Source organism: Danio rerio, chromosome 3 (assembly GCF_052040795.2).
Source record: "Danio rerio strain M-AB ecotype USA chromosome 3, GRCz13ab, whole genome shotgun sequence".
Taxonomy (NCBI): Eukaryota; Metazoa; Chordata; class Actinopteri; order Cypriniformes; family Danionidae; genus Danio; species Danio rerio.
In genome coordinates this window covers 10,117,130-10,134,140 of record NC_141023.1, presented here as the reverse complement: position 1 = coordinate 10,134,140, position 17,011 = coordinate 10,117,130, and the positions used below count along the sequence as shown (strand labels likewise).

Sequence of the window (17,011 nt, the reverse complement as noted above, 5' to 3'; positions counted from 1 at the left end):
CAAAATACTGTGACTTTTTTTTTGCTCTGTTAAACATCACTTGGGAAATATTTGAAAAAGAATTATAATTTAAAAGGAGGATGAATAATTTTGCCTTTAAATGTGTGCCGTCCATACTTACTTTTGAATAAGCTCTAGTGTGGCATTGATTGACTCCTGATATGCAATTTTAAAAACATAAAAGAAACAAACACACACACACACACACACACACACAGAGAGAGAGAGATTGCTGCATTGAAATCTAGCTGCTCATTAAACATGAAATCCATAATACTCTCCTCTCAATGCTGACCATGCATACAAAAACTGAACCACAAAAGTACAAAATAATTCATTTAATTTTTAAAGTTGTTTTTAAAGTTTTAAATAATTAAAAAAGTAAGCAAATCAAAAGAACACAGACACACATAGAGTACTTACTCTAGATTTGATTAGAAACATGTTTGTCAAAAAACAGTCAAATACATCAAGTATCAATAAAAAAAGTTTAAAATAATTATAAAAAACAAACAAAAATAAAGTCGGCAACACAGAGAGTCCAAAGGATCCAATCTTATTATTATTATTAACTTTTCTATTGTCCTTTTATATGAATTCATAGGTGGAAACACAGCTCTGAAAAATATTTAGCAACAAATTCACAACCTGGAACCTTACAGTGGAGGTGTGGATGGCTATATGTATCATCTATCTTTGATTCTCTGTGATGATTTCTGTGCACATATTACCTAACCAAGGAGATTGGAATTTAATGTTTTTTTTGTGTGTAAAATCTGCTTAGTTGCCAAACATTACACTGTTTGCATCTGTACATTATGGCAATATGTAATATCCAATGTATACTTAAATGAAAGTAGTGTAAGACGTTATATGAGGAGAGGCTAACTAACTAACAATAGTTCAAGATAACAATATAACTTAATGCACACTTACTTTTGAAACCCTCAAAAACATTTGAACACATTTTACTTCCTCAACGTAGACCCTTGTTCATGACTTAAAACATATGACTCTGCATCTGAATTGATTGATAGAATGGAGCACACTCAGAAGTAATCAAACACCGGAGACACCCTTAAATGGCCTCTGAAAATCTTGCCTTACAACTTCGTGTTTAAAAATTAAACAGACATCCAAAGGTGGAGAGAGAACAAACTCCAGGGTAAGGCTAAAATAAGCACTGCCCTTTAATGCATTTAAAACGATTTGCAACTGACAAATAAGAGGTTTTAACAAAAGTACAGCCTATCACCATATATATATATATATATATATATATATATATATATATATATATATATATATATATATATATATATATATATATATTCAGTTCATAAGAGCAGTTCAATCTTTTATGAAGTTCGCTGTATAAAAATATAACAATTTAAAATATTTATAAATATCGGCCTTTACATATCGGCTATCGGCCTCCAAATCTGAAGAATTATCGGTTATCGGTATCAGCCAAAAAAAATATATATATTAGGGATGCACCGATATGAATTTTTTGGCCGATACCGATAACCGATAATTCTTCAGATTTGGAGGCCGATAGCCGATATGTATAGGCCGATATTTATAAATATTTTAAATTGTTATATTTTTATACAGCAAACTTCATAAAAGATTGAACTGCTCTTATGAACTGAATAGCCTATACACCAGTGGTTCTCAAACGTTTTTCATCAAGTACCACCTCAGAAAAAAATTGTCTCTCCAAGTACCACCAAAACGAGCAGTATTGAAATACAATAGCATAGTAGGCCCAGAAAAGCAGCTACAACTCTGCACAGTTAAAAAATGTGGCAGATTACATCAGAAATATAGGCTATATGTCATATATGACATATTATATGCATCATTTTTGATCAATTTTGAAATGTTTATGGCATGTACATGACATATTTCATTCCTCCACGTACTACTAGAAGGATGGCTGCATAGCACTAGTGGTACACATACCACAGTTTGAGAACCACTGCTATACACAATGCAAAAAAGCTATAACTTCAAAATTGCACTGTGATTATAGACCTATATTTACCATTTCACATAAATCAGCATGCAAAAAATTATTTCCTTTTCTTTATTGCAAATGACCATGCAAGTTGATTGTTGCATAAAAATAATAGTTTAAATAACAAAATGGTATTTAATTAACAACCAAGATAAATATATTTAATTAAGATGAAAATTAAAGAGCTAAGAACTGAAACCATCATGAATAAAACATGTTACAGGGATGTACACATGGACAAATATTTAATGTCCGAAAAAGCCTTTATCAGAGGTGTTTTGACAGTTTAGGGCCACCGTACAAGCAAACAGCTAAATACAGATAGTACGTTTAGAAAATGGGGCACAGATTCATTCTATTTGGCGTTTTGACATATCACATGTAGCTGCTGCTTGTCAATCAGACACGTCTGCGCTAGTTCTTGCCGTCAATCACGGGAAAATGATCGATGAAAAGTTTATGATAAACCACTGAGAGTTTCACTTTTTAAAAAAATTTTTTTTTATTAGAATATGCAAAAATCATACAAATACAAAAAAACATCAACAAATAACAAATACAAAGCAACGAAACAAAACCAAAACAAAAACAACAACAATATAGTCATGTACTGGTATGTGCGTGTGAGTGTGTGTATGCATGTAAAGGTAACTTGGTGGACAGGTCAGAGTACATACATAAGGAACAATAACAGTCAATAAATGAAGCAAGTGTCACAGATATAAATAAAACATATAGAAAGAAACCAGTCAGAGGTAGGGAGTAACAACAATGCTTATTAATGTATGATAGTAAATATGAGAGTAAAAAGAAAGAAAGGACAACAGTAATAACTGACAACAATAATAATAAATCACAAGTGCTACACCAACTACTACTACAGAAAGTTACTTATATTACAACTACTACTGCTTCTACTACAGCCACAACCACGACTACTACTACTACAATGTCTACTAATACTGATACTACTACCACTACTGATACTACTATAGCATTTGCTACAACTAATACAACAACGTCTACTGTGACTACTACTACTACTACAATCACTTCTACTACATCTACATCAACAACATCTACTACTGATATTACTACACCAACAACGACTACTACTACTACTACTGTAACAACCACACCATTACTACTTCTGTTACTACCATACCAATGACATCTACTACTACATGAACTACTACTTCAATAATCTCCATAACAATTACTCAATAACAATCGATACTATTACAATGACTACTACTTCAACTACTACTACTACTACTACTACTACAACTACTACCGTTACAACTACAACAACTGCAACCTTAATAATGATAATGGTATAAATACTTGTAATAATGATAATGGAAAGATAACAGGACAAGTCAGAACAGTAATAATAATAATGATAACAAAAAATAAAAGTAATACCATTTATGACAAAGGTGTCGAGGAAAGGGGAGGATGGGAAATCAGGGAGAGGACAAGTAATAATAATAATAATAATAATAATAATAATAATAAATAATAATAATAGTAGTAAGTAGTAAGTAGAAGGGGAAAGAGAGGAAAAGAGAAAATAAACTAATAATAATAAACAAAACTTAATAAAATAATAATAATAAAAATAAATATATAAAATTAAAAAAAATTAAAAACAGAAAAGGAAGGGGAGGAGTAGAAGAAAAAGAAAAGAAACAAAAAGAGCGAAGAAAAATAAAGTTCAGCAAACAAAGCAATGAGAATAAGCAAAAAATGAATAATAATAATAAAAACTAAATAAATAAAAAAGAAAACACTATATCAAATTATGAATTATACAAACCCACATGGAAGAATAATATTAAAGATATGTATGATAGATTATTAAATGGATAACTATAATATACTCATGCTGGTAATATAATAATAATAATACTAACTAGATTATTAAAGTTCGTCGAAACAAACTTTAGGCTGGCTTGAGAAAGTCTGTTGGAAATAGTTTTAGTTTAGACTGTTTTAAAAAGTATGAAAAGATAGATAGATAGATAGATAGATAGATAGATAGATAGATAGATAGATAGATAGATAGATAGATAGATAGATAGATAGATAGATAGATGGATGGATGGATGGATGGATGGATGGATGGATGGATGGATGGATGGATGGATGGATGGATGGATATAGATAAAAACAGTTTGAAAAAGGATGGATGGATGGATGGATGGATTAAAACAGTTTGAAAAAGTATAGATAGACAGACAGACAGACAGACAGACAGACAGACAGACAGACAGACAGACAGATAGACAGATAGATAGATAGATAGATAGATAGATAGATAGATAGATAGATAGATAGATAGATAGATAGATAGATAGATAGATAGATAGATAGAACAACAGACCAGATAGATAGATAGATAGATAGATAGATAGATAGATAGATAGATAGATAGATAGATAGATAGATAGATAGATAGATAGATAGATAGATAGATAGATAGATAGATAGATAGATAGATTAAAACAGTTTATAGATAGATAGATAGATAGATAGATAGATAGATAGATAGATAGATAGATAGATAGATAGATAGATAGATAGATAGATAGATAGATAGATAGATAGATAGATAGATAGATAGATTAAAACAGTTTATAGATAGATAGATAGATAGATAGATAGATAGATAGATAGATAGATAGATAGATAGATAGATAGATAGATAGATAGATAGATAGATAGATAGATAGATAGATAGATAGATAGATAGATAGATAGATAGATCTAATGTTAAGCCAATGACAGTCTTTTGCAATGGAAGTCTATGGGACAGTTGTTGCTAGGGTGCAGTATCTGGTAGTTAGGGTGTGGCTAGAAAGTTAAAAGCTCATCAGTTATTGGCAGTTTGGTAGTCTGAGTTAAATGAGCTCAGTCATTAGTCAGTCATTAGGCAGAGTTATGAGCTCACAAAGTTTGGTCCCATGTAAAGTCAATGACAGTCTTTTGAATGGAAGTCTATGGGACAGTTTCTAGGGTTCAAAAGTGGTTGCTAGGGCGTGGCTAGAAGGTTTAAAGGTGATTAATCATTGGCAGTTGGATAGTCTGAGTTAAATGAGCCCAGTTAGAAATCTGTGTGACAGTCTGACGCAGAGTTATAAGGTCACAAAGTTTGATCCAATGTTAAGTCTATAGGATTTTTCCGGCGGTCCCGGGACGTTTTTCGGAAAACCGAAAGTCAGATCAGTCGGAAAAGATATGGCACACCGAGTCAGAATAGTTTGGAGGTCTGGTGTGAGTTTGGTGGTCATAGCTCGAAAGCTCTAGGAGGAGATGCGTTTTGTTTGTTAGTCTCAGAAGAAGAATAATATATAAAAAAAAAAATAAGTTTAGATAGGATTTCAGTAGTCTGGCTTGTTTCTCAAGCCAGCCTAATAATAATGATAATAATAAAAATAACAACAGCTGTAACAATAAATTGAGGAGGTTGTAGTTGTATGATGGGCATTGAGGTATATAGTGTTTGTCAGTTGCTTTGTGATGCATTAAAAAAAGTGTAACGTGTGGCATGGATCAGTCCAGTGCAGTGCCCAGGCTGCCATGCCTACGTTACACTTTACCCTGTGAATTTAGTACATGTAAGTAGTTTTTTTTTTCTTTCCTTTTTTCCCTCTCTTATTGTTTTTTCTTTTTTTCTTTTCCTCCTCTTCTCTTTCTTTCCTTTTTTTTCCTTCATACTTTTTTTTTTTTTTTTAATCTGTTGTTGGACTGGTCAGGAGAAGTACTGGTATATAAAATAATAATAATAATAATTTATGTATAATAATAATAATAAATAGAAAACAAATATTATAAATAATAATAATAATAATAAAATGAATAAATAACATTGATAGAGACAGGAAAGGGGAACAAATAGAACAAAAGGGAAAGTAAAGAAGTATATATAAAATCGAATTATGATTCTTTTATTTTAATTGTTTACATTATACTTTTTTTTCAATTGATTTATTTATTTTAAATTAGATTTAATATTAGATTTTTTTTTTCTTCCTCCTTATCTCTACCTGACCCCCTCTCTCCCCTCCCCTCTTGTTTATGTACTGATGAAGGTGTTGTTAGGGAATGGCTTCAGGCAAAGAGGATCTTCAAGGTTTTTCCAAATTGGGAATAAGGAAATCAAGGTTATTCCAAGGTGGGGTGTATTTAGATGGTGTGAGTGGGGAATTTGTGACCTGATGGAATTTTCACCTGTCAGAGTTGCTTCTATTGTCCGCATTTTAAAACAGTGATGTTTCTTGATTGATTGATTGTGAAAGGGTAATTCTGAAATGTTAATGTCTTTGCATATTGATTGTTCAATGTCTTGCCATGCCAGTTAGGTTTAATCCATTTGTGTATGTTTTGAAGCTGATTTGCCACAAAATAGTTGTAAAAATGTGGTGCTTCTAATCCTCCTTGTGTTTTTGGTTTCTGTAGGGTTGTCAATTTAATTCTTGGGGTCTTGTTTTTCCAGTAGAATTGTGTTATAATTGAGTCTAGAGATTTGAACAACTGAAAGTTTCACTTAACTGTAGAGGCAGTGTTGGGTATTGCCATCAGAGTCAGATTTTGATACAAAACCTGCAATGAGCTGACTTTATGACAAACACAGAGCAGAATATAAAGACAGAATGAGCGGCTAGTTATGAGCCCCTTTGACTGGATTCACCTCTCCCCCATGCTACAGTGTGTGTGTGCGCGGTGACAGCTCTCACGCGAGCTCGTTATAATCAATAAGAATATTCCGATCAAACTGAATACAATCTTACATCCACAACACATGACCAGCAACGCGTTGATAATAACAAATAATCAGATTACAAACAACCGTTATGTTTATAGGTGTTGTAAAATGTGCGGGTCCTTCAACGGGACTGGGCTGCGGTTTGGGGTGTGTGAGAGACAGAGGGAGAGGGAGAGAGAAAAGAGGAGCGTTTTTTTTTTTCGCAATGAGACCATTTTCTGTGATGTGTCCTCTTTGATGACTTATTTGTTGTACCACACGGAAAGTTATAAATATTTTGGACCAAGTTACACGTGTCCTCTTTCATTCACCAGCTGCAACGAAAAGAGTTCACCCCAAAACTAACATGATTCGGCCCTGGAGTAATAATTGAATCTCCCCTGATATCTCTTAACACAACAAAGAGACAGAGCAGGAAAGGTTTACACATGTAATATTTTTCCTGAGGCGATTTAAAGCAAAATACACAATGACTCTTAATCAAGCATATCTACAATGATAAGGAACGTGGTTACTTACTGAGTTATTAACGCACATCAATACAACATGAAGAAAGGACGGACTTTGAAGGAATAAACAGTGTGAGGAAAGCTCCATAGTGCACTGGACAAGTCTGAACGTTCCACCCACGCGAGCGCGGCACGCAGGTCTGTACAAATACGTAATTTATTGGCTTAAATATATCGGCCTAATTATGACATCGGATCGATAAGATAATCTTAAAAATAGCGTTTATCGACCGATAACAATATGGGCGCCAATATATCGTGTGTGCATCCCTAATATATATATATATATATATATATATATATATATATATATATATATATATATATATATATATATATATGTGTGTGTGTGTGTGTGTGTGTGTGTGTGTGTGTGTGTGTGTGTGTGTGTGTGTTAAACTGTTTAATACTTATTTTTTAAATATTTATGTATTACTTATACTGTATGTAGTTTCAAATGAAATTATTACTCCTTATTGCTTTTTTTTTTACTATTACCATTAATAATAATAAAAATAATAATGAAATATATTGTATTATGTTATGTCATAGATTTATGATAGCCCTCTGTCTAACAAACAAAAATATGTTTTGGCATGACAGTCAGTATAAATAATACCCACTGCCCTACCTTATGCAGCAAAATCCTCCTTTTAGACTAGGCATTACAAGCATTGATGTTGTTGTTTGGTCACATGGTTGTGTTTCTTACGTTACTAGGGGCCAAAAAAAATTTAATGAGTAAACCTTAGGGTGGACCTCAGTGCCTACTCTTAAACTAATACTAGAATAGCTAGTGTCTTAATTTATTTAACAAGTGACACTATTGAGTATTCATTCCTTTTGCAAAAATAAATAAAAGCTACATTTTATTTAATGCTGAAAACAAGTTAAACCAGAGTAATATATTATTATACCTCTCTCGTAATAATCATTTGTCGTTATGTAACTTGACAAGCAGATTAGAATAGTTCGCTGGCCAGCACTTTTGGTTTCGGTTTCGGTTTGTCAGTGCAAAGTGCGGAGTTGGACAGTTCCATTTTTGTGCGGAGGGGGACTTTAATTTTGATTGACATACTTACAATTACTAAATTGCTCTCTTAATCACCAACAAAAAATTACATTCATATTCTGCCTTACACCAGTTACATGTTTTTAATGCCGTTTTTTTTCTTTGCTGCTATCTCCGTGGTCTCTCGCTAAGCCTTCCCCAGTCTTACACACGCTCCGCCTATGCAGGCATCATGTGTATGTGTCTGTTAATGCCTGAATCAATGTTTTCTGCCTTTATACAATGTACTTCTCTACAAATAGCCACATAAAGCATCAGAGTTTGGAACAGAAATTGTTCTGTTACAGTTACCTGTAATGAATACATAAAGTCATTTATTCTTTGCACTAAGCAATTTCATAGAAAACCCACTCCTTTTACAGTAAAATACAATCTCAGCTTGCATTATAAAGGCTGCATCCAGATATTATTTGAGTTTCTCACAGCATTCCCAGAGGCCAGACTAACTTACTAGAGATATTTTGTCAATTTATTACTTTTGAAAAAATGAAACATTCTATTTAGGTGAATGACATAAATACTTGCCTAAAGTACTCAGTAAAATGCCACATGTAGTAAGTCAGTCTGGCCTACACTACCTTTTTTTCTGAATATGTCCGCTGTGTCAAAACGTGCTGGATAAGTTGTTGGTTCATTCCGCTGTGGCGACCCCATATTAATAAAGGGACTAAGCCGAAAAGAAAATGAATGAATGTTCTGTACTTTGGCTTTGTTTAGGCATGAAAACACTTTGAAATAAATTTAAAAACGGCGGGATTCCCTTTCCTGTTCATTACAAGTGCATGTTTGAATCGACACATGATTAATAATAATAATAATAATAATAATATTAACATCTAAACATGTCGATCTTGGTGTTTTTTTTAACACAACTAAACGAGCATAAAAAGTTAGGAAAGCAATCAAATGCTTTTATTATAACGTTAGATGTGTGCATTTTTAAAGTGACACCTTTTATTTAATGTAATCAAATGAAAAAAAATAAATAAATGTTATACAGTGAAGAAACGGCTAATATGACTTGATATTGATTCTGTTTCTTTGAATTAAGTATTTTAATAAGCTGAACAGTTTGCTAATGCATTTTCTGCTAATGTATATATATTTTTTTCTTTTGTAAGTAGTAATAATAAAACATATTACTGACCATTTAACTGTTTATTTACAATGAAACAGCTCTAGAAGAACATATTTAATAATTTGGGGATTTTTTTTAAAGGAGGCCTTTTAAAGGCCTTTTTATGGGCATATCCCTTGTTTTCACATCCCATTGTTGACAGGTATGACAATAGTGTATCATTCTAATGTCTATGAGCCTTCAACAAAATCTTGGAAATCATGAATTATTTAGTTATATGAAAAATCATTATGTCTTCCCACAGTTTTACAACGTCGACGTTTTAACACAAAACGGGTAGTTGACAGATGGTCCCTTGCTCATCATGCTTTCTTCTGGCTCGTCTGTCAAGCTCTCAAATTACAGTTCCGGTTTCAAGATCTTTTATGGCTATGCTATCTTTTTCTAAACTGAATGCACGATGGACATTATTACCTGCATATTTAAGTCACTATGTCTACTTCTGGTCGCTGATGGTACGTATTATTGTCTTTTTTATTTGAAATGCGAAAATAGTCTGTGATTTGTCATGATCATGAGAAAACAACTTTTGACGTGTCGAGATAACAGGAAAACCAAGTCATGATCACGGAAAAGAAAGAAAGAAAATAATAATAATAATATAAGACCACTAAGGACGTCCATTTGCCCCATGGTTAGTTATTTTTGTTTGTAACGCTTTAGATTACAACCCGCAAAGTGTCGCACGAGTGCTGTGAATAACGGTGTACTTGTCTGGCTAGTATAAGTATAAAGAATGTGTGTAGGTATAAGGGAACAAACTGTAATGCTTGGGTGGTAACAAACAGATAAGCAACACAAGTATAGGCTACCTTAAGTATATTGAATTTACGGTGTGCGTTTCTGTAAGTCCCGTACTAAAAGCAACCATGGTTTTTACTATACACACACACACACACACACACACACATTGTAAAGAACCACAGTAACCACAAAATGAACTATAGTTTTTACTATAGTATTTGTAGTACACCACCACCAAATTAACTATAGTTTAAATGAAAAAATACAATAGCATTTTACATAAAATTTATAGTAACTTTAAAATCAGTGAAGGTTTTAAAATAGCTTTTGAAGAAAAACCATGGTAACTAGCCTACACAATGAAGCTTAGTTTTACTTCAGCTTTGGAAGTACAAAGTAGCTAAAAACAGAGCTGAGTTTTAACCATTATAACCATGGTTCTTTTGCAGAATTGGAGCTGGCTCCTTTGTTATCTATAAACATTTATAGGATGACAGGATTCAGTTCCTTCTTAAATGTTTTTAGTATTTTTTTAATCCAAGATTGTTAGAAATGGTCAAAAAATAGAGAAAGTCATAAGAACAAAGCAAAAGCAACTGATTGATTTCAGTCATCTATTTATTTTAATGATGCATTTCTGATGTCCAAACATTAATATAATTATTTATTTAACATATACAGTATGTGGATTCATGTGTAACATTAAAGTGTAATCTATGTTTAATTTAGTATTATCATTATAATAATAATAATAATAATAATAATAATAATAATAATAATAATAATAGTAATAATTGTAGGGTCCAGCCAGTTGGTCCAATGACGGTATCCAATGGTGGATGAAGGTTCACTGCATGTTCGGTCTTTCCAGTGCACAATGTTGATTTATATTAAACTTAACTCATATCTGACTCCAATTTTAGTATGAGATGGTTTAGAATATTAATATGTTTATCCTCGTTTTATCTGACTCCAATTATAAAACATTGATAAGATTATTTTGTTTCCTTTCACATTATTTTAGTTTATGATTGAATATTCTTTTGATTTGTTATTATACCTTATTCTCATTTACTCAGATTCCGATAGCATCTCGAGTCTTGCACCGGCCGGGTATACAATCTCTTAATACAAGCTTGTCAGTCTTGGTCATTAAACAGAGGCGATTAACCACTCTCCTAAAAAGGCAGAACCCTACTTACTCAATTTAGGAGATTTTTATGTGGTCCCCATAGATCTGTTATCTACTTAATCAAGACAAAGTATTTTAATAATAATCGCACAGGATTATAAATTTGTAGATGAAGGCCTAAATATCCACATTTAAAGTAGTTTCAACAATATTTTGTTGTTTTAAATAGAAAACCCATAGTTGGCCTTTTGCAGTCTACGTATACATGAAATAATGCCAATTTGCTAGTCGGATCTCTAACAACATTGTTTAGCGTGCCACGCTGCTCCGTCTAACATGTTTTAGTCCGTTACTAACCTGTACAGTAGTGCTATGGACAACAACATTTATCAGTGATAATAACACGAGGTTTGAATAATTCAAAACATAATTTATTAGTCAGGTAAATAAGTATTCTGCCAAATTCAATCAGTCAATTCATAAACGATCAATACAAAACATCAAATTATCAAAGATAAATCCAAGATGAAAAAGATGCATTCATGACTTTGAAATATACATAATGTGTAAATTTTACATAACGTGGAGCCTAAGCTCCATGTTATGGGCTGATCTGGGTAGGCAGAATCGCCCTGAGTTTTTCTCAAACCTTGCCTTAAATAATCCAAGAATTCCCTCAAGGAAGGGGGTGTGTGTAAAAAGTCACACCCTTGACAGTGGTTCAAAAGATGCCTGAAGTTATATATTTATTGTGTTGATTATATCAATTTCTGAGAGAATGAGACCATTGTACCAATCGCACTGAGACATTTCAAACGATATCAAACATGATAGTTAAAGTCAGTTTGGTTAATCTAGAACATTGAAATGACCATATGCGTGAGTTGGGGGGATGAAGCTGAGTTTCAACAATCTCAGATGCAAATGCAGCAGGAACTGTTTTTTCCCGCATTCCCCCCTGGTGGGTTGTGGAGTCACCAGTCTCTGTTTTCAGCTCATGTTTTGAATTGTCAAAGATATCAGAATATTTGCAATATTTCAATTCTTACAATAATAATAATAATTATTATTATTATGCTTTTTTTGGCTTTGTTACTGCAATTTATAAAGCATAAATAATCCTCACAAATGAAGTTAATAAAGCATTAATTACAATAACTATTACTAAATGCCTGGGCTGTGCAATTAAGATACGGGTAATATTTTATTGACTACAGATGTTTTCATTTGTTTGTCATTTTACTGTACATTTTTATTAAAGGCTTAAATAACCCCAAACATTCTTGGACTTTGATCATTTCCCTGTCGCCAAACAATTATAAAAAGTGTTCAACAGGTTTGCTCATCATTCAGTTGATGTATTGTAACAGTTTTCCTGTTACTAATTGAAAATTCTACCTGTAGTAGCTATCTCACCCATTAGAGGGCGATCTAGGTAGTAAGTCTGCAATCTGCTTAAAAGGAGGTAGAGAAGAAGCAGTAGGCAGGAAGTATGTTGCCTAGCACATGGAAAGGCTTCTTCACTGCGCTGTTGTTTGTTGATGCCCTTATTTGAGGAACATTTTTGTTCTTATACCTCAGATAGGGTTTTTGGTATACACTTTAAGTCATCAAAACAGGACCTGGACAATCCATCCTCATATCCACAGACTTTTTCCATCCACTTTCCTACTGATTCCGTGGCCAACCATTGATGAACTGTTTGCTGAAATTGATCTTTCATGTGATTCACTTAAGGACTGATGGTATCTTTTTTGCTTGCTATAAATACTGGATCCAATGAGAAAGACACTTATCAAATGCTTATTTCTGTCGAAAAGTGATCATTAATGAGTTGACTGCTGATCATTTCATATCCCCAGTGTGTAACAATAATTATTCATACCTGTTGTCATATACATTTATTCTAAATACACATGAATCTCTGAAAGTTGTTTTGTGGTCTCTCAATTTCTTTAATGTAGCTTCAAAAAAAAAGTAGTTGTTACAGTATCTTAACAGTGACCCTGTAGTAATTTTATTTTATTTAAAATAATTTCCTTTTTTTTTTCTTAACAACCTCAGTGAAATGACTTAACCTATTGTATAGCCAGTGTCACTGTAAACACAATTTAATGAAAAAGAATGAGCAAACCTGTGCGTATACAGTTGAACTCACACACCAGTCACAGATCAACTCTTGATTACGCATACACAGCTGAAGCTGTTTAGCACTAATGACATGAACTACACACACACACACACACACACACCCACACACACACTTTGGTTAATCTTCTTTCCTTGTAGTGACTATCACTAAGTGTGTTTTGACCTTTGTTTACTGTCCTACTAATGTGTATTTTGCCACCTGCCTTGAACTTTCACCTGTCTCTTCGATTATGCGTTCTATGCTATTTTTTTTTGAAAATCACAGAGGAGGTGGTGTCACAAGGGCTTTGGCCCTTCAATGTTATTTGCAGCTTACAGTTCTATTCTTTTTTTTTTTTATAGGCTTCACTGTTCGTGGTCCCTCTGCTCCTCTGTCTGCTCCTCTGGGATCTTCAGTGGTTTTGCCCTGTTATGTTGATGAAGCTTTACCAATGGAGGATCTGGAGGTGGAATGGAGAAAAGCAGACTCAGAGACTCTGGTCGACTCTCTCTCTCTTGATACAGATGAATCAGAGGTCCAGCAGCAGGAATATCAAGAGAGAGCTCATTTCTTTACTGAGGAGATTCAACATGGAAACTTCTCCCTCCGTCTGTACAATCTGAGAGCTGAAGATGAAGGAGAATACAGGTGTACAGTTCACAGTCAGCGGGGTTCTGGAGAAATTGTGGTTCAGATTAAAGTTGTTGGTTAGTGAGATCAACTTGAATTGTGCTGAAAATTTAAATCAAATGAGATTTGATGTAATGTATGAAACTATTTGTTTTCTTTCAGAGAGTTGGTTTGTATCAGAATCAAACCGTCCAGTTTCTGCATATATTGGTGATGACGTGACTCTGAACTGCTCTGTAGACTCTCACATCAATCCTGAACACATTAAAGAGGTTTTATGGATAAAAACAGATGAAGATGATAAAATTCTGGTCCTGCCTTACCAAAACAACAAGATTTTTTCAGATTCATCACATGAACAGTTCAGAGGCAGAGTTGAGTTCTTCACTGCTGAAATGCCCAAAGGAAACTTCTCTCTCAGACTGAAGAGTGTCAGATTTGAGGATAAAGGAGTTTACAAATGTTATGTGTTTACTGGAGATTTAACATTTGTTGCAATTGAAAAGCTGGAGAGACTGGGTAAGGAACAAAACAGATTTGAGGATTGAAATAAAATGTGGCTGCTTTATATTAGCTTATAGCCTACCAAGTGAGAGCTGTATTTGAGGTGATTCACTCTACCCAGTTTTGCGTAATCTGATCGTCTTCAGCATGGTGAATGGAGAAGAGACATCCAAGCTACAAGCCAAATATTAAATTCCCTGACATTAAATGACTAAAAAGCTTAAAGGGCATTAAAGGGGAGTTTCAATTCGAGCACATGCTGATTTTCACACACTCAAAACAAACAGCGAAAATGTTAACATGGACATCAGTAATCAAATTAATTGCCAAATTATTTATTTGTTGACTTTAACTGCAGTTTGGCACTTTCACTTTTATTCAGGAACATTTTATGCATTCCTCTCATGACAAACGAGATATTGGATGCAAGGAACTGCTGGAAGAGTGTAGTTTTAATGAAATGTTTGATACCACACACCGAATGGGAGAAAACTAACCTCCATATTTTTCGGTAACTTGGCAATTACAGCAGATCTTTCAGTCCATAATATTGTAGTGATATTAAAGTACTGTAAACTTAGTAACTAAATCATTTTGACTAAGGTCTGTCTTTAAAAACGGAAAGAGTACTGCTGTCGATACAAACTAACTTTGCCGTCTGAATTAACATAAACCATGAGCACTGATTGCTCACTTATCAAATCTGTAGAGACAATCAGCACCAACTGTAGCCGCGTCATTTTTAAAAGAACACGAGTAGCAAATCCGTAATTCACAATTGCCAGATACGATAAGCTCTCAAGTAAAAAATGTTCCTAACAAACGTATTTCTGTCACGTGTTAGTAGACCACTGTAATCAAGTCTACAGCTGCACTATCATATCGAGGATTTAAAAACTAAACCTTTGTTGAAGCACATTTATTATCTCAACACTGACGGCCCATATCTCCAAACAATTCTTCTACTTTCACTTTTTTTTAATTACGGTTGGCAACACCTAGTCTTTGAAGCTATCATGCATGTTATTGAAGTTACGCCTTCTTCACAACAGAGAGCGCTCATTAGTTCAAATCAAGTCTATCTCTTGAATTATTGATGAAAATTCAAATTCAAAATTTTGTTGATAATGTGATTTAAGCTTTGTTTTTGTAACTGTGGACTGGGAGCAATGAGTTATTTGTTAGATTTTTAATAATTTGTGAAAAAGATTTTGAATGGTTTAATCTCACTGATCATTTAAAAAACTAAATGAAAAAAAATGTTGCAATGGTTGTTAAATGTAGTTTGCTCAATTGCTCTTGTTGAGCTGAATATGAAAATGTTTTTAAAGGGTTGTATGTTTCGGGTTTTGTGCAAAACACCCACTATTTAAAAAAAATGCTATGTCTGTTCTGTGCAGTGTTATAACTGATGCATTTCCCTCCAGGTTTCTTTTCTTTGCACATCGCTGTGCTGTTTTTCTGTGTGTCTGCTGGATCTGGAGCTCTTCTTCTGCTCTGCCGTCTGATCTACTGCAGATTGAACACAGGTGTGTTAAGTCAAATAAATCTCTAGTATGTGTCAGTGTAAGTGTTTTGCTCATGTAATTGTGATTATTCTGAATTTCATCTTTAGTCTCCAGCAGCACAATCTGGAATCTTCAGCTTTCTCTGGTCCTTTTCCCAAACATCTGTATGTTCTTTGCTTTCATCCTTTGGGGCTTAACTGAAGGTGAGTGCAGTTTAGTGCATTTTTGTGGTTTAATAGTTAAGTAATGGCTTATTGAAGTAACGGCTTCACATAATGCAGTTAATTTTTAATGTCTGTAATGAAATATTGTGTTGCAGGATATTTGCATGAGACCATCACCTGCTCTGCTCTTTATATTCTGAGGCCTTTCATGCTGATCTGGGCTTTGCCCTTTTTGAAGTATCTTCGAGGTATGTTGGGATTTGAAGTTTAATTTTCCACATAGAGAACAATACATGCACACTGATGGTAGCATTAATGCTTAGCATTAGTGCAGTGTACAGCAATATAACAGATACACTATCATCTAAAAGCTTGTGTAAGAACGGTCTTTAAACCACAGCGGTTCGAACTGTAGTTCTGCCGAGCGACTAAAAAGTGATCAGCATGATGGTAAAAAACTGTACATTTCTAGTCAAACCATTCTTCTGCAATCTCATACCAAAAACGGAAATAAGGGCAGTATTAATAGCTATAAATGTGGGAGAGCGTTGATATTATGTGATTGTATTGTATTGCTATATGGAACAATTAAGTGTTAATGTTAAATCAAAAGTAATTCACAAATACTTGAAAATGAAATGATTTAATGACAATAATTCTCTATGGTTACAACTGAATTAATAACAAA

General features: G+C 33.5%; 2 protein-coding genes and 1 long non-coding RNA gene across 10 annotated transcripts in view; 2 read left to right on the top strand and 1 right to left on the bottom strand.

Annotated features, from left to right (window-relative positions):
* LOC141381140 (uncharacterized) overlaps positions 1-17,011 on the bottom strand; it is a 686,936-nt gene that overhangs the window by 113,483 nt on the left and 556,442 nt on the right. The window lies entirely within an intron of this gene.
* si:ch211-190o19.1 overlaps positions 1-17,011 on the top strand; it is a 491,573-nt gene that overhangs the window by 348,345 nt on the left and 126,217 nt on the right. The window lies entirely within an intron of this gene.
* Positions 9,847-17,011, top strand: part of LOC141381138 (uncharacterized) — a 41,550-nt gene continuing 34,385 nt past the window's right edge. For all 8 annotated transcript variants that reach the window (XR_015480415.1, XR_015480414.1, XR_015480413.1 and 5 more), the window contains exons 1-6: positions 9,847-9,965; positions 13,880-14,224; positions 14,310-14,666; positions 16,079-16,180; positions 16,267-16,362; positions 16,479-16,571. Coding sequence is in view for 4 of the 8 variants with exons in the window: in XM_087243936.1 (XP_087100062.1) it covers positions 9,911-9,965; positions 13,880-14,224; positions 14,310-14,666; positions 16,079-16,180; positions 16,267-16,362; positions 16,479-16,571 (1,048 nt within the window). In the remaining 4 variants the exon portion in view is untranslated. The remainder of the gene's footprint in view (positions 9,966-13,879; positions 14,225-14,309; positions 14,667-16,078; positions 16,181-16,266; positions 16,363-16,478; positions 16,572-17,011) is intronic.